Consider the following 23701-nt stretch of genomic DNA (forward strand, 5'->3'; position numbering starts at 1 on the left):
TCCATTTAAAAATGTCCTAATATGTACATTTAGGTACAGATATGTGTACATATTTTGTATATATATGTTAATATCACTATAAAGTGCCTTTTGCTGTCCTCATCAGAATCACTCTGTCATAATCCAAAATAATGAAATACTGAGGTTTTATTATAAATGGCCAAACATTTACACAAATACAAGTTCAATGATAAGTCTCTTGAAATATGTTTTTCCTATTTTATACCATTTTCAGATACTGCCCAGCTAACTTTAGTGAGTGTAAAAAGTGAAAAAATGACATAAAATTCAAAAACTTTTAGATTTTTCTTATTGTCCTCAACAAGTTGTTTGATGAAACAAGTCATTTTTATAATTTATATTCATTTTTCTTAATAACATTAAGCATTGTGCACCTTTCCCCTAAAATTGCTGTCCACCCTGTCGTTTTGTGGTAAACGCCCTTAAAGAAACCAACTGATGTAGTCATTTGACATCCCGTCCCCCATTTGGTCTTTATTCAGTGGAGGTTAAAACATATAAAGTACACACAGTAAGATATTTCCTATATAATATATATTTTTTTTAGATTATCATTATCAAAAAGTATCATTACCACAACATGATATTACATTAAATATATGCATTTACAAACTCATGTTTCGGTAATGAGAACTAAAAAGTTGTCTAGGTACTATGAAAAACAAAATTTCAACTGTTATCTGGAGAGAAAAAATAAGAACTGCTTACCTGGTAGCCATTTTGAGTGTCAATTATGTCCTTTCCAACATTTTTTTTTTTTAAATGTTAGTTCATTGAGGGCTTAAACAATGATTGAAAATTGTTGCGGAGGATAAAAAATTTTTTGGACACATTTATATTCCTTATTATTGTCTCTACATTTACCAATAATCACCAAATACCACATGTTTCTTTACTGTAAATGTTTATAGTATAACATGCACTGAAACGTTTTATTTTTGTAGATTTTTCAATTATAAATATTTCCATGCCAAAGAACCCAAATCCAGTCATAGACACATTGCGGTAATGAAAATTTTACTCTTAAATGTGGAAAAAACAACAAAATTGGTTTGTATGATGTCATTTGAAATCGTGCAAATTAGTACATGAAGAGATGTTTGTAACTGCATGCTTCTTATTTTCATACTCTTACTTTGCATTTACTTTTTTTATCAAAATGTTTCATGACACCTCGTAAGTCTAATTTCAGTTCAGGTAAGCACTAAGCAGTTCTTATTTTTCTTTCCAGATAAAAGTTGAAATTTTGTTTGTCATAGTAACTAGACAACTTTTTAGTTCTCATTACCGAAACATGAGTTTGTAAATGCATATACTTGCATTGTAATATCATGTTGCGGTAATGATTATTTTTGATAATGATAATCTAAATAGGAAATATTTTTTTAAATCCTCTAAAAATAATGATTATAGTAAGTTCATAAGAAGAAATCTTAAATGTGCAAAAGAAATTGGCTTCAAGGGCTTTAAAAAAAATCTGATGCAGGACACCTTCTAAGTCTGGATTTTTTGAGAATCACCCGTTTTCATTCAAACTCCCACCATGCTCATATATGCAAAAATAAAAGCAAAACAAGAATTCATTTGGCCAGAACAAGGTTCCGACCTTTAAAAACAATAAGGCGACTACAGGGTTTAGTCAACACTTGACCCTCTCCAAAGAGAGGTCAAAAGGCCTTGAGCGTACATAAATGGCATGGGTTGATTTGCTCAGTGTGTATCGTTTGGATGAGTTGCAGAAAAATACACCTAAATGTCATTTGTGTGAACACGGCATGTGGCAGGCAATGTTTTCCACAGGGAGCCTTGCAGATAAAGTTCAATATGCATGGAAACCATTCCAGTCCAGCGTGTTAAATGTAAGGTGTTTGTGATTGCTGTCAGATTGTTTGGCTAAGACATGTCATTTTCAAAACATCTCTGCGGGGTGGACATTTTTTCTGGTTTACATGCGAGATAGACTCATTACTTAATATTTTAAAGTCTTTTTGCTCTTGAATGCATGCTAATAGCCTTTAATGGATATTGAACAGTTAACAACTAAAGTAATGCAATGCATGACCTAATTTTCCTCAGAGACGGTGATCACATCACAGTCAAAGTATTGAAATCTGAGATTCGTTTCCTTACTTCCTCTGCTTCCTGGTGTCTCTCACTCACCAACTTTTCCTTTTTAAAGATCTTGTAAACTGACCTGACATCTTTTCTGCATTAGTTTCACTGTAACAGCATGTTAATGTACTGTATTTTTATATGAGCATGACAACACAATATTTCTATGCTATAGTAAAATAAAACTTTATATTTAGACTATATGAAGAATTTGGTTCCAAAACGCAATAAATCCATTTTGACTAATTTTGGGTAAAAACGTGTTTTCTATACCAACAAAGTGACAAGATGAGAACCACTATTTTCTGTTACAAACTTTCACATAGAATCTTTAGGTTATAATAACATTAAAATATTCAATTCCGTAATTTGATTTTCAAAGATTTATTATAAGAACAGATTTTTTTTTCAAAATGCTGTCTTTTGAATCAATATATAAATGTGCATTCATCTTTGCCATGTTACTTTATATTCACTTAGTTGGCTTGGGGTATACGGACAACCGGCACATCCGGGACAATTTCGTCACCGCCCCTTTTTGGGGGAAAACAAACCAGACTTCTCATAGACTTCCATACAAAATAGCGGAACAAAGCAACATTCGTACACATAAATAACTTATGAAATCACTCAGATTAAACATGTTGAGTCCACCCTGCCTGCCATAGAGCGCGAAAGATAGACATTTAATTTGGTCGATATAAAAACATGTCCCTTTCATTCTCACAGCGTCAAATTTGTGTAACAGCGGTATCCAGTGATTGCTGTAAATATCGCTAAGCTAGTTAGTTGTATGGGTGGACGGAAAAGTGCACTCAGTACTCTAAATATAAAGACATAATATATAACTACGAAGCAACTTTCAAATACAAAGCAAAATCATTCACTGTCTTCCCTATTGACTTGATGAGGTACGAGTAAATGTCCGGGTAAGACACCTTTGGCCAATGGGGAGCGTTGTTGGCAGGGTGGACAGATAATTACTCAACATATTTAATCTGAGTGATTTCTTAAGTTATTTACGCCTGCCGGGTGTGTACAACTTTGCTTTGTTCCGCTATTTTGTATGGAAGTCAGTGTGAGGTCTAGTTTGTTTTTTCCCCAGAAGGGGGCGTGAACCTGTTCAGTGACATTCTATGACGTTGCGCCGGTTGTGTGTATACACTGATTAAAAAAATAATGTTTAATGGCATTAATCAAAACACTTACTTTGTCATATTAAGAACACTGTCATTGCTGCTGTCATCCTTGGGATATCGTCGCTGAAATTTTTTGACAGCGATCAGCTGTAAAATGTTTTCTGCTTGATTTTCGTTGACTTTGAGTAAAATAATGGAAAGTTTTTCATAAGATCCCCTGGGGTCAATGTGTTAGCATGACAGAAGCTTGATGCTGTTGCTGTTGGGAGGTGCCTCTGAAGTAAATTATTGGATTTTGATGGCTTTTGTTTCTTCCCCGCCACAGAAAACCACCACAGGTTTATCAATGCCATCCAAATTACTATTTTGTTTTTGTTTGTATGTTGATCACGAAGTACAAAGTAGATGAGGAAAACTAGGATTCTGTGTGTATTCAAAGCGCGGCCATCATTGTTTACAATGCGTGGATGGTGCGCTGTGATTGGTTAAGCAGATTTATTGCATTCTGCAGAGAAGAAGGACTGGCGTTTGTCGCGGTTTGGAAAAAAATGGTAGAAAAAATGACAGAATAACACAGTGGATATTGGATTTTGCGTAAAATGAAGAATATACTTTTTAATACTGACCATATACAATACTGATTTTGGCGGTAACTCATGTATCATCTTTAAAACAAGCCCATTTGGATTTATTTTAGTAAATGTCCTTGCTCTTTCAAGCTTTATAACAATAGAAAACAGAAATATGGGAACAACAACTGATTTTAAACACCAAAAAAGTGATCCATCTTTCACAGAAGTAATCCACATGGCTCTACAGGTTTAGTTAAGGTCTTCTGGGGATAATCAGTGCGATCTTGTAAGAAAAATTTACATATTTCAGCTTTCGGTAACAACGCCATCTTGGACTTATTTGAAATATGGATTTTTTTTTACAAAATATCATCTATCACCCGCAGGAGACCTTAATTGACCCCTTGGAGCCATGTGGATTACTTCTGTGAAAGATGGATGCACTATTTTGGCGGGTTTAAAGTCAAACGTTTTTTCCTGATCACTGTTTTCTACCATTATAAGCTTGGAAAAGCAAAAATATTTATTTAAATAACTCATAATTTGTTTGTCTGAAAGATGATTTACATACAGTATGTATCTTGATTTGCTTGAGCGTAAGTCATGGGGTAATTTTGATATTTGGCTGAAGTATCACTTTAACCGGGTAAAAACTTTTGCAGCTCGATAATTGATATTCGACGTACGTTCACTGTCGTTCATCCAATTCTTCTTCCATGCACTTAAATGACTTTGTTGAAAAAGGGACATGGCATTTAATGGATTCTGCCAACAAAGTGGTATTTCGAAGGGCCATGCCCGGATTCAACAGATTTGAAGCAAAATTGTTATAATATAATATATAATACATCCCAAGAGCATTCTGTCAATATCATCATCTCATTTTTGACGGAGGTGGAGTTTAGTGGCTTTTGCATCTGAGCTCTTCATGTATAGACTATACTAGTTTGCCTCCCAACCCAACTTATTGTTGCAACCCTTGTGCATCATCTTCATTTATAAAGCAAAATAATGTGCAAAGTTAACACGTTATTTTAAAACATGCATGTTTATGAATTACATTTATAGATGTAAATTCTAGGGATGCACCGATATGGAAATTTTGGCCAATACCGATAACCGATAACTCTTTAAATTTGCGTGCCAATAACCGATATCTATAGGCCGATAAATATTCATATTATTTTCACAATGAAAAACTCGCAGACCGCGGACATCTTGTCTTTGCGCTAGACTAGCATACTCTTCTTGAGCCCGCAACACGTGTCATCTTCGTGCTATGTCAAAGAAAGCACCAATCAAAACTCCAAATGGCCAGCAATGAGCAAGTGAAGTGGTTCAACAAACCAAAATAATCCATCATTTATCGGCTTTCATTTATCGGCCTAATTTTGCTATCAGACCGATAACTGATAATATTAAAAATAAGCAGTTATCAACCGATAACGATATGTCGGCCGATATATCGTGCATCCCTAGTAAATTCATCAAACAAATACTGAAAAAGAACATCATTTTTCTTTTCTGTAGTCATACCGACATGCTGTTTGTAAGGCATATTCGGGTCAAACAAAATACCTGGTTGTGTTTTTGGATAATGCTTATTTTGATTAAAAGTTGGTCTATAAACATATACTAAGCGGGTCAAAATTTGGCATGCATCTTTCTCCCCTTATCCGGCAGCTCCAGAATCATGTTAGCTCTTACTGAGGACTCCAACTCCTAAATCAATACCATAACTCAGAGAGAGAGAAGAGTCACGAAGGCCCCAGAGCCTGAAATACGTACCTTATAACTCAAAGCATATTTGCTGCCATTATCTGAAGGTGTGATCAAGGTGTTAATAACTCTTCGCCGTGTATGGTGCCATCCTGACAGCAAAGTGTTTGAATGGTGTGAAGGTGGACAGGATAGGCAATACACGCACACATGCTGTACACAAACACACGTGCACCACGAGTGCTTCCCGGTACCGACTCATTTTTTTCTGCTCATCTTCCTTGCCGCCAATTCGCAGTTGGACGTACCATCCATCTGCAGTATTCTAATGTAGTGTGGAGGGTATTGGTGTGCCCTTGGCGAAAAGGTGCTGGGTGTCGCAGGCCAAGTGTGCCCATAAATTGCACCAGCGGCAGTTTTACTGCCGGTTGTAAATAGGCGGTCCTGCCATTTTTTACTACAGCTATCACTAACTCATTTTGATTCTTATTGCCTCTCTAACGCCGCCGATGGCCGGCCTGCCACTCCCAGCGCCCGGCTCTTCTGTGCTGCCAAACGTCCAATGGCAAAACGATTTATCGCTTTGGTGTAACCGTGACTTTAACAGGTACCGCTGCATTTAATTGAATCACTTGTTTTCTTGTTCACAATCACACACGAGTCCATGCAGAGCAGAAGGGAGTGTTATGCTATATATACAATAAGGAGCTTTTTGGAAAGGGGGATGTTTGGACAATGATGGAGAACCGTGAGGATTAATGTATTGGGTGGATTAGGAGGCAGGTGGATAAACTAACATTTCCAGCTCTGTACCTCCATATTTTTAAGTATTTACAGTATTTTACCTCATAAAATGCTTAATTTTTTATAATTTCAATATTTGTTTCCTACAGAAACACCACCGTTTTGACAATGCTAAATAAATACACACACAAAAACAAAAAAAATTATTGGTTAATTTTTGTATGAAACTACCTTAAAATACACTAAAATTAAAAAGTTCTGGAAATGTGTATATGTAATTATGTTTATGTGTATGCATGTATACATTTAATTGGCAATGGGTTTCTTTATGTGAGTGCCATCACTAACAAAATATTTTTTCATTAATCACACCAATCTGGATAATTAGAAATGCATTTTTAGTCAAAATAAATGAAAACCCAAATTATTTAACAAATAACTAATGGTTACACAATTCCATATATACAATCAATTCTCATAATTCACTTGTTTAGAGACAACAGTCACCATTTTTATGTCATACATTGGCAATATAAACATAGAGGAGGCTCCTGATTGGCTAGCCGGGACACGTGATCCACCAGGTGTTCACTGAGTTGTGCAAGTTTGAAGGGTTAATAGCTCTAAATGGTAGGTTTGGTGAGCACGTCATTTAGTTGGATTACCACTTTTAGGGTTGTTCTCCCCGGAGGAAAGCAGCAGCAGTTACACGGTACATCAAGACTGGGTTCAGATTTCCGCAGCTTTGCTGTCATAAAAGTTAAGTAAATACATTTATAAACAGCTGTCCGCACATTGGTAATCTAATACATATTTACAAAAAAAAAAAAAACGTTATTGGAGGGCATTACAAGCGATGACTAATAGAGAGACATCTCAAAGATCTGATGGGATGCGTCTGTAGTAAATATTTTTTAAAAGAAAATTATAAACATTTTGCAATTGACAAATACATTCATTAGTGTTGAAAATAAAATTCACTTTTTGCTTGTAGGCCTATACTTTCATATTACATGTTCTATAGGCTTTAAGTTTCGTTTCGCTTGTGATTTTTATTTTACTTTTAGGGAAGATGTGCAGATCTACATTAACGAATGCGCAGTTTCATGCATCCACATTCCATGCAGACAAGTGTTTTTCAGTTTTACACATATTGAATTTAAGGATTACTCCACTTGCTTAAAAGAAAATCCAGATAACTTATTCAGTCGAGAAGAAATACATTTTTTGGAGGAAAACATTCCAGGATTTTTCTCAATTTCATAGACTTTATTGGACCTTAACAGTTTACAGTTTCAACACAGCTTTAAAGAGCTCTAAATGATCCCAAAGAGGCATAAGGGTCTTATCTAGCAAAATGATTGTCATTTACGTCAAAAGATCACGCGTTACATATGTGAAACGCACATTTGCGGACCATTTTAAACGATAAACTGACACAAAGACATTAAAGCGTAACTAAACCCCTGGTCAGAGCTTGACTCCACCCACTGGCAATATTTGAAAAATGCAAGAAAAGTGGGCAGACCCCAACGGAGGTAGAGGGGACGAACTAAGCTCGTACCAAGTGTGTGGTGAGATCGTAACAAGGGCGTGGTGAGCTTGAACCTGCTTACGTCACGAGTCATTTTTTGGACCCAACATCCAATAGGAAAATTCAACTGCAGTAGCCACCGTTCAGACGTTTTTACACCATATATTGCAGTATTGAAACACTTTATATCCAAATGTCAAAAAACTTACTAAAATCAATGAACAGCACTAATAAAGCATCATTTTTACAGATCATTAACTAAAAAAGTTGGTTTAGGGTTTAGTTACTCTTTAATTCCTCATACAACAACATCTGAACTGTCCTCTTTCTCCGCACTTGTAAACACTGGGATGGTAGTTTTGCATACGTCATACATGACCTTTTGACGTGCTTATGCATTACATTAGGTCGTGCTGGCACATCACACAGCTAGTGCAAGACGAGAAGTTGTCGTTTAAAACTGCATATTTTTATTTTTCTTCCTGAAAATGACAACCGTTTTGCTAGATAAGACCCTTATGCCTTGTTTGGAACCATTTAGAGCCCTTTGGAGCAGCATTGAAACTGCAATTTTAAACTGCATTAAAACTGTAAACTGTTGAGGTCCCATAAAGTCTATTAAATTGAGAAAAATCCTGGAATAAAGTTTTTAAAACTTAATTTCTTCTCTACTGAACAAAGAAAGACATCAACATTTTGGATGACATGGTGGTGGGTAAATTATCAGCTCTATTTTTTCAGAAAGTGGAGTAATCCTTTAATAATCATAGTATATAATCATATATGAGGAGTTTGGTTCCAAAACGCAATAAATCCATTTTGACAAATTTCGGTAAAAACGTGTTTTCTATACCAAGAAATTGACAAGATGAAAACCACTATTTTCTGTTACAGACTTTCACATAGCATCTTTAGGTTATAAAAACATAAAAAATTCAAATCCATAACTTGATTTTCAAAGATTTATTATAAAAACGAATTATTTTTTCCACAAAATGCAATAAATCCATGACAGTTTTTGTTTCAAAATGCTAGAAATCTATTAATCCAATGTACAAATGTGCATTCATCTTTGCCGTTTTATATTCATTTAGTTGAACAGTTGTACACACTGACAAAAAAAATAAACATTAATGTCATTAATCAAAACACTTACTTTTTCATATTAAGATCACTATCATTGCTGCGGTTATACTTGACGTCGTCGCTTAGCATTTTTCACAGCGATCAGCTGTAAAATGTTTTGGTCCTGCTCGATTTTCATTGACTTTGAGTAAAATAATGTAAAGTTATTCATAAGATCCCCTGGGGTCAATATGTTAGCATGAGAAGCTTGATGCTGTCGAGTGCTGCGCGTAAATTATTAGATGGTTGATGGCGTTTCTTTCCCGTTACAGAAAACCATCACAGGTTTATCAATGCAATTAAAGTATTATTTTGTTTTTGTTTGTTGATCACGAAGTACAAAGTAGATGGAAAACTAGGATTCCGTGTACTCAAAGCGCCGCCATTGTTTGTTTACATTGCGTGGAATGGTGCACTGTAATTTCTGGAATGGATTAATTGCGTTCTGTAAAAAAGGAGGAGTGGCGTTTATCGCATTTTGGGAAAAAAGGGTGAAAAGATGACAGAATAACACGCCGGCTATTGGATTTTACGTAAAATTAAGAATTTACTTTTTAATACTGACCTGATATAATACTGATTTTGGCAGTAACAAATTATTTTCAAAAATGGCGTTTATCGCGTTTTGGAACCAAACTCTTCATATGTATATACATACACATTTATGAACATGGCCACTTTGTTTTGGCCACGAGTTAGCTTAACCATTTATGAATAGTAATTGGTGAGTTGATACAGTTTACCCACATTGTACAGTCCAATTTATAGTCGTGCGTAAGATCTACGCCGTAGGTTATTCGTAGCCTCTGCGTAGCCTAGGTATTTCCGTTTGCGATGGTGAGAACAAAGATGGACCAAGTTGAGGAGTGATTTACTCAAACTGCAACATTAGTCGCTGTTTATTTACTTCCATCACTGCTGGTCTTCTCAAATCATACACAACAAGTTGCTGTTTCTTCTTCGCTTGTGGGTTAAACTGAGCAAGCTGCTTCTTCATTGATGGCCGTGCTGCTACTGTGGTAACAGGCGTGGATACTGACTACCAGCGGTCTGCATATGTGTTTGCACGTCGACACCGACGACAAACCAAAAGTATAAATGAAAACCGATGCGTAACCTACGCCGTAGGACCTACGCACAACTATAATGAGCCCTTAAAGGAATAGTCTACTCATTTTCAATATTAAAATATGTTATTACCTTAACTAAGAATTGTTGATACATCCCTCTATCATCTGTGTGCGTGCACGTAAGCGCTGGAGTGCGCTGCGACGCTTCGATAGCATTTAGCTTAGCCCCATTCATTCAATGGTACCATTTAGAGATAAAGTTAGAAGTGACCAAACACATCAACGTTTTTCCTATTTAAGACGAGTAGTTATACGAGCAAGTTTGGGGGTACAAAATAAAACGTAGCGCTTTTCTAAGCGGATTTAAAAGAGGAACTATATTTTATGGCGTAATAGCACTTTTGGGAGTACTTCGACTCGCCTGAAAAGTCCGCTCCCCTTCTCACTCTCATAATGGTAGAGGGAGGGTGTTACTGCGCCGAGTCAAAGTACTCCCAAAAGTGCTATTACGCCATAAAATGTAGCTCCTCTTTTAAATCCGCTTAGAAAAGCGCTACGTTTTATTTTGTACCACCAAACTTGCTCGTATAACTACTCGTCTTAAATAGGAAAAACGTTGATGTGTTTGGTCACTTCTAACTTTATCTCTAAATGGTACCATTGAATGAATGGGGCTAAGCTAAATGCTATCGAAGCGTCGCAGCGCGCTCCAGCGCTTACGTGCACGCACACAGATGATAGAGGGATGTATCAACAATTCTTAGTTAAGGTAATAACATATTTTAATATTGAAAATGAGTAGACTATTCCTTTAACACTTCTTGTTTTGCAGCTGTATGATTGTGTTTACTTGATGTTGTTGTCGTGGTTACAAGGTGTTGTGTTTGTAAATTAACCCCACCTGTTTTATGCAAAACTGCAATATGTACATGTAAGTGTATTGTTATTGCGTATGATTGTTAATTGTGATTTTGTTGTCTGCATATTCTGCATGTTCGAGTTAGCTAATTAGTTCAAATTAATTTGTTTAATTTTGTCATCAGGAATTACCCGCTTAAGAAGAGAGTTAATTAAACACGTTGATCCTCTGTACATGTAATATTTGTGAATGTGATAAATAGTGATATTTGTAATTTGTATAAATGTAGTGTTTGAAAATCTAAGAAAATCCCCTTGTCTTGATAGTAACACCTGTGACAACTAGCCCCAGCTTCCTCTATTATATGTACAGTGTAGATTTCCTGTATTTAAACTTCTCTTCTAGCTTTTCCATGTAGGCTGCTCTGAACGATATTTATTGTACATCTGATGTCTTATTCATGTGGTTTGGCTATGGTAGTTTTTTTTTTAGTGAAGTCCTCTTCTATGTACTCAGAGGCTTTGCTGCTATAAGACAGCTTACATTAAGCATATTGTTTTTGTGATGATACCAGGTGCAACATAAAGCCCTGTTGACAAAGATTTGTGTGTTTATGGCATTAGTGTCAGGTGGTATAAAATAGTAAACATGATTTTTCTTTCTCCTTTTTCTTCTCTCTCTCTCTCTCTCTCTCTCTCTCTCTCTCTCTCTCTCTCTCTCTCTCTCTCTCTCTCTCTCTCTCTCTCTCTCTCTCTCTCTCTCTCTCTCTCTCTCTCTCTCTCTCTCTCTCCCTCGCATTTACAATACTGGCAAGACATGTAAGAGAAGAAAAACAAAGCAAAGTAAACTTTCTCTAGGTCATTTGATATAGTATGTGTGCCTGTACAGTATTTTATGTATTCATTTAAATCCCATGTTTTATTATGTATGTATATCCAATACAGATTTTGGTTCCAGTGGATGTAATCATGTAATTGCTGTACCTCATAACAGCAAGCAACGTGGACCAAAGTTCACTTATTATAATAGTATATAAAAGCTTTTGTACATATTGATTTGGAAAACCCATTAAGATTGAATTAACCAAGCACAAGCTGTATTGTTAAGGGACTGAATAAGTAAAAAATTTGGCCACTCGCATTTTTGCTTAGCTAAACTTTTTTTTAGACTTTCATGTCTCTGCTGCTTTGATAATCCATGCACTGTTTTGCCAGTTTATGTTGTATAAAAACAAGTCCATTCATAGGATTAATATTCATAAGTCAGAGTACTCGAGGCTAATAATAGCCATAATCGCAGCAGTTATTTCCTGTGTAAGAAGTGGCGTTGCTCTGATTGTTGAATTGTAATTGGAAAGTTAATCATGAGCCAGATGGTGGCAACGCTTAAGAATTATTATTATTATTATTATTATTATTATTTCAAGATTGCATAACAGTCTTCCGTATAAAGACAACAACAATCAAACTCTGTCCGGTAGCGATTTACAAAACGTGATTTAGTCATATGAGAAGTGGGTGCAGCTGCATATGTCTGAATTGTCGAAATAAAGCATCTATTTTTCCTATCTTTGCAGTTGGCTTAACTCTGATGCAATCTGGCTCTTTTGTAACTATTTCAGAGAATTTATAGTGACTGTACGCTGTGTCACTTCCTGTGCCCAAAGCACATTTCATGTTGTGCTCGGCGTCCTGTAACTGGGAAAAGACGTTTTTCCTTCTGTCTTCCATGTTTCATTACAAACAACTAACGCACACACGCGTCTTTGATAACCTACATTGGCTGCCGCTGAATGTCTATGTGTAAATTTTTTAAGAGGTTTAGCCGCACCGAACTAGAGATGCATTCCTGGCAATACTGCCACTGTTGGCAGTCTCTTCTTGAGGTTTATTTCGTACGCTTCTCTACATATCTTTCCCCCTTTAGTCTTTTGCCTCACCGAACTTCATTTTCTTATCACAGCAATGCACTCCGCTCCCATTCGGACTGTGTTTATCCAGGGGGTTCTTGTCTGAGGGTGATAAGCTGTCAGACTTACCCCAACATGGATCCAGGAGCCCCTCAACCCATGTTTCATCATCAAGTCCAGTGCCAACTTCCCAGGAACCATGCCTCCCACTTCTCCTCCGTCTACTCTATCTATTATCCAACACTTGGCTCATTTTCTCATTGTTCTTGAATGTTGAAATAAAGAAGTTGAATGTATTGGGGTAACGGACCCGTCTACAAACGGTTTAGGCAAACTGGCTCCTGAGGAACTGACATCCTGTCTTTGATTTAAGTTAGAGCTTATTTCCATTATATCCGCACCATAGGAGTTCTTAAAGCATTGTAGTGCCAATGAAATTTGAGAGTTTGTATTGATAACGTTTCTGTTTTTCCCATCCTGAGATCTTCATTTTCCATCTCGAGCTCGGCTAAGGCAATAATTAGCAGCTTATGCAAATGAGCCTTCATTTATCAGACAATCGCCGTTCTTTAAATTACAGAGCGTGCTGAGAGAGGCTATGCTTCCTTTCATTGGCTGTGGCATTGACTTTGTTTTCACATCACAGGGCTTTGGCTTTTCATAGCGGTAGCTCTGCCACCATACATGTTGTGCTCTTGTGATTGAAATCGGGGGAAGTGACATCACTATTATCAGCGTTGCTTGATGAACGTACAAGTATGACAGCGTGAACAAATGCCGAATACTTCTTATATAATCTTGCATAACGGTAAGCGTGTTGCTAAGGCTCGCGATGCTCTACCTGCGCTGTGCTTTCTGAGAAACAGCATTGAAAATCCGTACAGCTGTTCTGTGACCTTCGCTTTTCAGCGATGACACAAAAGTGGCAAAAAGTTTTGTATTCATTAACAGATTTTACAGTAAACCTCAGCAGATCTGCAATAAAGATGTTCGCACATACTGTAAAGGGTAAAGTCACGACTGACATTGAGCACCGGTATTAGCTTGAATCACACCTGTGGTCAAAGACTCAGGTGCTGTGGGGGTATTTGAATTTTAAGTGGTTTGACTGTTTTGCCGTAGATGTGTTTAGTTTCTGGAGTTTTCTGGCAGCCCGGTTTGTCTCGATTAAGGTGGTTTTTATGTCTCTCCGAGGATCGGATTCATTTGTCGTCATTTCACTTTTACTGCATGTTTGCATTAGGAACAGATGCTGTTTCAGAGTAAGTGAGGCTGTAATTACGCTGTTGTGTTTCGTTTGCATTTGCAAGGGAGACGATGTGCGTCTTGGTTTGTGTTTATATATCCGTGGATATATGCAGGCAGTTGCACATTTGAGGCTTGAATCACTACTGTGTAGTCAATTGTATGGCACTTGTTTTCACAGTCCAATTGGGTGTTATGGTGTGTATTACAAAATTTAACATAGGGATGATCATTTACTCACCCTCAAGTTGTTCCAAACCTGTATGAATTTCATTGTTTTGCTGAACACAAAAGAAGATGTTTTAAGCAAATCTTTTTTGAGCACCATTGTTTTTATATAGGTTAGTGCCCTTGTTTATTTGAACCACAATCTCTAAGTACGATTAAGAATTGTTGTTTTTAGGTTCTGTTGAGCATGCTAAATATGTAGTTTTGTACCTTGTGTGCACTCAAGCTAACCGACTAAGGGGGCGTGTACAAACAATGTGTTCACGGCATCGGCCGATGTATGTTTTCAGTTGTTTCCAATGGACGTGTAGCGCTTTTCAAAAATGGCAGCAGCTGGCGGGTTTTGTCCACGTTGAGCGCCTACCCTTTGCAAATTTTTTTTGTGCTCGGCACTGAGCACCCAGAGTTGGAACATTTTCGGGTGAATCAATCGTCAATGTCACTTTTTACTCCACCGTCTAATCACAGTGGAGGAGAGGTGGGACAAATATTACAACAACCAAACGGCGCTTTGTTTAACGACTGATAAACAAAGCAGATGATTATAGCAACCAAAGCGCTTGTCAAAAAAAAAAAAAAAAAAAAACGCTGGCAAGCGCCCACAGGTATTGCTGGGCGATAATTCGATAAAGATAAATTTACTGATATAATTCCCCCCAATCAGAGTGTTAGTTACGTTAGACTTGAAGGAGTGGAGTAAGATGAGGCAAGTTATTCATGTGTTAGTTAGATATTATTAGATATTACTATGATTTCCGGGATGTGGACGACGTGGACGGAATCACGGAATCCAAATTTTTCCTATTTAAAACTTAAGACTCTTCTGTAGTTACATTGTGTTCTAAGACGGACGGAAAATTAAAAGCTGCGATTTTCAAGGCAGATATGGCTAGGAACTATACCCTCAAACTGGCGTAATACTCAAGGACTTTGCTGATGTACCATGGCTGCAGCAGGCATAGTGATATTACGAACTGCCCGAAAATAGTCCCCTTGGTTACTTTTAATGGGTAGTGCTTGATTATTATGCCAGAATGAGAGTATAGTTACTAGCCATATCAGCCTAGAAAATCGCAACTTTTAATTTTTTGTTGGTCTTAGTGCTAAGCTATGCTAAAAGTGGTAGGGCCAGACCCGGAGATCAGCTGAATGGATTCCAAAACAGTAAGAATCAAATGTTTAACTCTAGGGGAGCTGGAAAATGAGCATATTTTCTCAAAAGTGGAGTGTTTAAAAATATATTTACAGGACATTCACAAATTCAGGAAAGCTGAGGGAAAACAGCGGGTCCAACACTGCAGTGAATATACTGCAACGCGACACTCTTGACATCTATTTATCAGCGTGTATAGCTCGTATATGTACAACACATGCATGATCACTATACTACTTTTTCTTTTTTTGTTTAAGTAAACATAAACAGCTGGAAGTTTATCAGTATATTGAAACTTAAAGCATTCTGTCTTGGGTCTTAAAGTGACAGTAGCCTGCTGCTTTCTGTGTCAGAAATGTTCATTTCATAACAAATATATTTGCATTTAATACAGATGCCTGAACATTAAACCAAGATTTTAGTATTTGTTAGAAGAAAATGTAGTTTAAAACCATACTTAACCGTCTGGTTTTTACAACTTTCATTCAGGAGCAAAAATCCTCCTTTAAATTTGACATGAATAAAGATTTGTCATTTATTATGATAATTATCGATATCGACTGATATGGAAAACATTTTCGTAATAATTTTTTGGACATATCGCCCAGACCTACCCACAGGCGTTGTCCCCCCCCCAAGCTACATGGCTAACAATTCTCCATTCATTTCTTGTTATTGACTAACTGAGGACATAAACTTCCAAAACTGCTATTTTTGACTGTGATTCATCTGAACCTGGTATATTTAAACTAAGATTTAAGCAGTATGAAAGCTTTTGATAGAAGGCTGCCATATTTGTCATAAATAATAGCCACTTTTTATATAATTTTCACATTTTGACTGACAGTACCCGCAGCCAATCAAATGATTTATAGGTGCACTGCGGATGTCGAAAGAGGAGGGTCATCGTAAATCACAACTTATTCATGTAGATAACAGAAAATGTTTTCATATGTCATTGTTTGCTGTAACTGTCAGCCGAGCTGTCACTAATGGCTCTGCTGTCACTACGGATGTTATTTACGCTCTCTGTGTGAATCCAAACGATGATAAATCTCATGCATATCTCACGCTCTAAAACCTTGAGCCCGGAGAGCGTTCGCCCTCTGACAGAACGGTAACAGCCTATAACGTAAGCATTTTGCATGACGCTTTGAATTTCAGGGGGTCTTAATTTGCACAGGAACCTCCTGAGGGTCTTTAATGCTCCTAACTTTCCCCAGTTGGAGAAACAGTGGAGTGAAAAGCAAACCTGCTGACTACGGCAGTGTCCAACATCGCTGCTTCACCCCCTCCTCTTTCTCCTCTCTCTCTCTCATCCTCCAGGACTTTCTCTCTCTGATAGTTGAAGCTGAGAGTGTTATTAGTGTTTAAAGAGCCGCTCTGCCTCCACGTCTGTTATGATCACAGGATTAGCGCTGTCACCACATCGCATCGCTCTCCGCTTCTCTCCTCTCCCGCCGTGACCCACAGTGCAGTTACGCTGTCATCTCCTACCCACCTCACTGAAAACTCCTCCACCGAGACAAACAAGCTGTGGTGCTTGAACGACAAAAAGGACAGAGACGTGGTGTGGGATTTTCTCACAGTGTGCTGGGACACATTGCAGGGGAAACAGAGGACAGCGAGAGGGAGCGTGTGCGTATGTGCGCGTGCATGCAACCGTGCGCATGTTTCGACTCGGAGCGCGGGTATCTCTGAGCAGGGTAGACTAAGCATCGCTCTCGGATGATGAAGGCTCTCGTTCGCATTTCCCGTGATGGAGCTTGAATGAGGAGCAGATCTCACACACGGGCAGAGCTCGGAGACTCGGCAGAGGAGCACGCACGCCTGTGACCGATGACCAACCGTACGAGTCAGGTACCCCGTGCTCCTCCGAGCAGCCATACGGGCAGGTGAAGGAGCTTCACCTTCAATCCCTCTCCAGACCCTTGGAGATGTCCCTCAGGGCCAGCTCGGGACTCCACCTTTCTCCCGTGAGACTCGCTCTGTTTCTGCTGGTCTTTCTGGACACTCCCAATCCATCACTCCAGGGCAGGAATAAGGGCAGGTGGAATAAGGGGGGTAAGTTTAAAAATTGTGACTTTGGAAGTGAGCAATGTTTATGTTTGCCGAAGAGTGGTTGAAGCATTCACTCATGGGACACGAATGCGTATACGTTTAGCTTATCGATTAAATTTGACCTTGTTAAATCTTGAGTAAATGTTGTTGCTTCAAAATAAATTTTTCCCCCTAAAGGAGTGTTTTGAAAGCTCTGAAAGTTGATAGATGACATTGCCGGTTTTTATCTCTTGTCGCTTCTGTGCCGTGTGCTTCTCTGCTGTGTGTGCAGATGCAACTAAAAGCTTTCCCACCACGCTTATAGAATTACACTTCCTCTGCGCTCTGCTGTAGGAGGTTACTGGGCTCTCTATAAAGGCACGGGAAGATGGAGAGCGAAGGAATGAGATCCCACGAAAATATGCAACCCATGTAACCATGCATGTGAATGTGCTTAACCATCACCTCTGTTTTACTTTTGTGATTGCGGGATAAAGTCCTGTTTTACCAGGCTGTGGAGAAGTATTAATAATTCAAAGCAGACCCCCAATCCACGAGAGAACCGCTCTCCCTCTTCTCAGGCATTTAATCCCCTTTGTGGGATTAAAGAGAGAGCGGTAATCTTAACGGCCGCTCCTGGCGGTGGCTCATTGATGCTCATCCGAAGCCCATGGGTGTCGCAACCGATACAGACTTTTTCAAAGAGGTTCCTGCGAGGCTGTTGTGGATGTGATCGCTCAACTACAGTCCAGGTTCCTACGCATTCCCTTGTTGTTTTCTTTGGATAGGTTCGTGCAGATGGTGGGTGTATTTCTCTGGCACCATGTTTGTTTAACAGGTGTCAGATGGACTTGAAAGCTGACTCACGTCTTGTTGAGTGTCGTCTGGTTGAAAGGTCGAAAGCTGATATGCTCGGACAGATTTATGCTTCTGTTCAATCCGCATCATAGTTGGAAATGTTTTATATCGCCAAAGTTGTTTGTTGGGGAAACACACTTCGCAAACTTTCAATAATATCCATTCAAACTTTACGGCTTCATTAAACTTCTCTAAGGTCTATTTATTTTATTTGACTCTTAAAAGACTTTGTAAGCGGTGATTTTTTTTAAAAAAGGTGCATGCCCTTGAACAGTTGCGTCGAAAGCACTGTTACAGTTTGCAATTCGAATCCCTCTCCCTTTTTAGCCCATTAATGATGATGTCCAACATTGAAAATCATATTCAGTATTTGCCTACACTTTCTGCAGTAAATATGATAATCCTGGTTTCAGTGGGATGTAAATAAATGTGATATCCCCATAATCTTTGGCCTTTTGGTGAGATAGAGGGCACTTGCCACCCATGGTGTAATTATGGCACATTCAGAACAGCTGTGTGGTTTCGGCGCTCTGCAAAGATGACATAGCACGCCCAATTACCCCTGCATGACACACTTGAAAAGGTGTAATTTTACCTGTGGATATGATAAGATCAGCGTAGCATGGACAAATATTTGTTGCCGCACTGTCATTACCAGCGTGTGCAACAATCTGCGGCGGTTCTGGGATCTGTTTGTCTTTGTGAGTGTTTGCCTGGTAACAGTGGTTACTCTTGGATGTTTACAATGGCATTTATATGAGCCTGAATTGTAGCCCGGAGCTTTATGTATTTCCCCCACATGCAAATTCAAAATTAGCTCCATTTTCACATTCATCTTTAGCCTTACGTACGTTCTGCTGAAAACCCAATGATTTCTGGGTAAAAATAATGATGGTAATTTCAAAAGGAAACTCTTTATTAAGTTTCTCTGACCTAACCAAATCCCAGCAGGCATATTAGAGAAGCCGTTTCTCTGTGTTTCATCACAAAGTAAATCGGCAAATTCAGTGTGACTGCTATCTGTTCCGGTAATGTTGCTTTTGTGTGGCGACAATTTGAGAAAAAACACAACTAAACAACAGGAGTGTATTGTATCTGCTTACACCAGTAAGAGCATCATACCGTATGGGAAAATGCATTGCAGTTTATGTCTATGGCCTTTGAGACCCCAAACAGAAGTTATGTAACAAAAAAACAATAACGCTGAAATGTTAAGATATGTTAGTACAGCGTTTTATGAAATTAAGGCAGCTCAAACATTCATTTTAGTTTGGGAATAGGATATACCAACATGATCTCATGGAAAGTCGTGTTGTAGTTACAAAAATTTGATAATTTTTTTTCGTGTCCATGGCGCAAAATTCAGCTTTTTTACGTGCCTTGAGCACGAATGTCTTTTTCATGTTATTTTATGTATTGTTTTCTCTTTTTCTATTTTTAAATCATTGTCGCTTGGGGTTGGGGTTAGATTTGGGGTTTGGGTTAGGATAAAATTTTATGTATTGGTTTCTACATGTTTTTCTTCCATTTTTAAAACTATTCTCGTCTGGAGTTGGGGTTAAAGTTGGGGTTTGGGTTAAGATATCTAAAAATGTAACAGAAAGTGATTCAAACCCCAACCTCAAGCAACAATGGTAAGAAAATAGAAAAACCAATGAGAAAACAATACATAAAATGACACTAAAAAGAAAGTCGTGCCACGGCCATGAAAAACTATTTATAGAAATTTGTGCTAGTGACCTGAAAATAAATTTGTTCTCAAGGCATGTAAAAAAGCTGAATTTCATGCCATGGACACAAATAAATGAATCAAATTTTTCGTGACTATTACACAACTTTCTGTGATATCAGTCTGGATAAACCATGTCCGGGAAACCGGCCCATAAAGTGTTAACCAGGGTTGCACCGATACAAAATCTGACATTGAAAATCAATATTAAGTTACTTAGAATGACATCTATGGAAACAGATAGATACCGATAATTTTGCTTTTTACCAGAAATGCGCCGATATATCGGCCAAAAATTCGGTATCGGTGGATAAAATATTGGATATCGGACAATATATAATGTCTTGTCAATCAAAAGAGAAATGAAAAATTCAAAGAATTTAAGGACTGTGTATAGAAAATGTAAAGAAACATTACTAGTTTAATGTTCAATATGAAAAAAATGTAACCTTCAGAATTTGGTTAATGCAAGTTAATATAACCACCAAACTATCGGCATCAGAAAATGTAAAATTGGAGCATCTCTACTTTTCCCCTTGCTTTCTATAAAACAAGGCTGTGATTCTGTGCAACAAAGGTTTGTTAATGTTATGTTTGTTGTATGCAAATTGCGTGTCACATTTCTATAATCTGTGTGTAGTGTAATCCGTTTACATTTTTGTTGCACTTCTGTTGTCCCTACGCTGTCTCAGGTTATCTAAAATGAAATTCAAGTTTGTTCCCCATGTATTTAAATGTTACTGCCATCTGATAGCAAGCAATTCTCTAGGGCCAAAGTCGAACCCTTTGCTATCTCTCCCCGACATAAACACACAAGTCCTCCTAAATTTAAATGTGCTAGTCAATCTTTTCGTCCTAATAGGGGTTGATTCTCTAGGGCCACCTGAGGGGCGTGGCATTTAGAGGGCAAACCGATCCCACTTAAAGTCACCCTCCATCTGTTTAAAACCCAATGTCCCCTTCAAAATATTTCCTTTTTCATCAGACTTTATTTCCCTTTTCCATTGCTCACGGTCACCGAACCACCGAAATATAGTCCATCCGTGTGACAAATGCCGAAACGCGAGAGGACCTGTAGGCCACCCACTGAGAAGAGATGGCACAGCTTCAGAATCGTGGTGAATTCTAATGCGCTGGCTGTGCGCTTGCCTGTCTGGCTTCGTCGTGGCTGCCTAGTCCATGAAAATGAACATAAACCCAGTGCTCAGAAGTCTAATGTCCCCCCCAGGTCTCCGTTTGCTTGTGACCGTGGAGCACCTTCGTGCAAGTCCGTGCCTGTGCCTACAGTCTAATGAGAAAGAAAGCACCTTGCTTACGGACCTCAATTCGCCATCCTATTCTCCTATTTGAGAGTCTTGGGTCCTGGGTGGCCAGATTTTCATAGCGGGTGGAATCGGAGAAGCAATTAACAATCCTCACAACTTGCTGCTCGTGTGGAATTGGATTTTAGGCACTCTCTCGTGGGCCCCGATCTCGGCGGCTGTCTCCATGTTCCTCATTATGTTCCTGCGAGACAACTGATACCAACTGTGCATGAGAGAATAATAATTTCTCCGTTCCTCTGTTGCGTGGCACTCGGCGAGCAGACGGTTCAGTGGCACATTCAATTATTGTTTCCCATCGCCATCAGTGACGCAACATCTCGACAAGTTGCTTCCAACCTTATCGCTGCTCTTATAACAGGTAGTGATATCTTACTTGGGAGCTGAAGTGTGGTGGTTTATGGAGTTTCTTATGGTTGCATGTGGAATGTGCATGTGTAAACAAAGGCATCCCCTTACGAAAATTAACCATGGTTTTACTACAGTTAATGGTAATCAATAAACACTAAAAAATAACAGGGTTACTACACTTTTACCACAAAAAACATGGTAAAAGGGCGTGTTGCCGGGTAAATTTGTGCAATTTGCTTGTTGAAAATAATCATTTAAACTGTTATCCATTGTATTTTATGTTGTTGGGTATCACATAACAGAATATAATACGAAAAAGTACAGCGGTTTGTAATGAATCTCCTTTCCCCTACAATGCACTGTATTACGTCACGTTGGGGAGAGAATTTACCCAAAACCCCCTTGAGACCATTGAGAGTGACTAGAGAGACGAGTAAAGTACAGTATTCAGATTCAGACTATAAATAAATACATAGATATAGATAGATAGACAGACAGACAGACAGATAGGCTTCCTCCACTTCTCCCCAACATGACATCATCGCCAAATTGCATAAAAAAATGTTAATACCAAAAACGGAAAAAAAGGTCTTTAAGACCATTTTTAAGACATTTTAAAAATGATATACATATTTTTGCGTGAGTTACGTACCCATTAATCGACAGTGTTGGTTAACCTGCACCCCCCCCTTTAATTTTCGTAACTGTAAATTGGGGTTTAAATTATTAATACATGCGAGTATCGTGTTTTTTTTGTAATAAACAGTTTCAGCAGTAACAACATAAACAAGTGGCTTTCGTGGAAAACACGTACCTTCCGGTAAACTCCACTAAGAATAAATAAAAACAAGTCCTTTTAGTAGTTTATTTATATAACAAGCAAAATAAACAACACGTAGATTACCTAGGAAACCAAAACATTCGTTATTTTCGACGAGGTATTCGTTCAAGAGTTCGGTTTAGCAACAAGTCAGACCATTAAACAAACAGAAACCGGAAGTAGAGTTCTGACCAGACACGTAACCGCGTCACCGCACGTGCGTACGATGAAACCGTCTATATAACACTATAACGATTCTCAAAAAAGCTATATCAAAATATTTTTTTATTACAATCATACAAGATTCATGGCATTTGTTTCATTTGGAGTTTACATCCCGACCACTAGATAACATTCTTCTTATCTCTGAAATTAAACACCAGCTAGGTTTCCATCAAAACATGAAATGAAACTTTTCAACAGTAAACAAAACAAAGGTACTCTTGGAAAATGGAGACAGGACGGCATGTAGTCACGATAGGGCAAGTTATTATTTTATTAGCAGTCCAGCATGTAATTGCCAAACTAAATGCAGGCATTAGCAGCAAGGGCATCAAGATGATGGTAAAGACAAAATCAGTGAAAACAGCTAAACGGTCAGTCTCATGTGTTTAATGTTTGCTACGTCAGAATTTTTCAGCCAAAGCGTTTCCATCTCCCATTATTCACATTTACATTTTTCGCATACGTCAAAAACCACCTCAAGCGAGGCAATTTTGGGAATTAATGGATTTTATTCGATATTTGACATTTCCATCAAAATTTTTTTTGCAATACTTCAAAATGCGCCTGGTGGTGATGGAAACATGGCTAGTGACAGGAAGTACTAGCGCACCACTTCTTTGGCTAAGGTTTGCATATGGTGGTGTGTTCTCAATGACAGCTTTTCTAAAATTCTATCCTATTATATTCCTAAAATAAGAAATATCCCAATATACAACCTTGTTTTACAGTATTGCAATGTATCGCAACACATTGCATCGCAACCATAGACTGTAAAAAATATGGACGTAGTATTGGTAACGTCACCCATAGTGTTCTAAAGATTGCTTTTGAAGCTAATGGTAGGCGGTGCCGTCGCCATCTTGGCCGCGCATCACTCGCAGATTTTCGAAAATAGGTAAAGAGGCTGGACGTGGGTGAAGCTGAGG

General features: G+C 38.2%; 1 protein-coding gene across 10 annotated transcripts in view; it reads left to right on the forward strand.

Moving 5' to 3' along the window:
- Nucleotides 1-23701, forward strand: part of robo2 (roundabout, axon guidance receptor, homolog 2 (Drosophila)) — a 630465-nt gene that overhangs the window by 114515 nt on the left and 492249 nt on the right. Inside the window, exon 1 of one of the 10 annotated variants that reach the window (XM_055197225.2) lies at nucleotides 16828-17494. The exons of the other annotated variants lie outside the window; for them this stretch is intronic. Coding sequence (XP_055053200.1) covers nucleotides 17368-17494 — 127 coding nt within the window. The 5' untranslated portion in view covers nucleotides 16828-17367. Of the gene's footprint in view, nucleotides 1-16827; nucleotides 17495-23701 lie in introns of those variants that run through there. 10 annotated transcript variants of the gene reach the window in all.

This window comes from Misgurnus anguillicaudatus, chromosome 24 (assembly GCF_027580225.2).
Source record: "Misgurnus anguillicaudatus chromosome 24, ASM2758022v2, whole genome shotgun sequence".
In the NCBI taxonomy this organism is placed as follows: domain Eukaryota; kingdom Metazoa; phylum Chordata; class Actinopteri; order Cypriniformes; family Cobitidae; genus Misgurnus; species Misgurnus anguillicaudatus.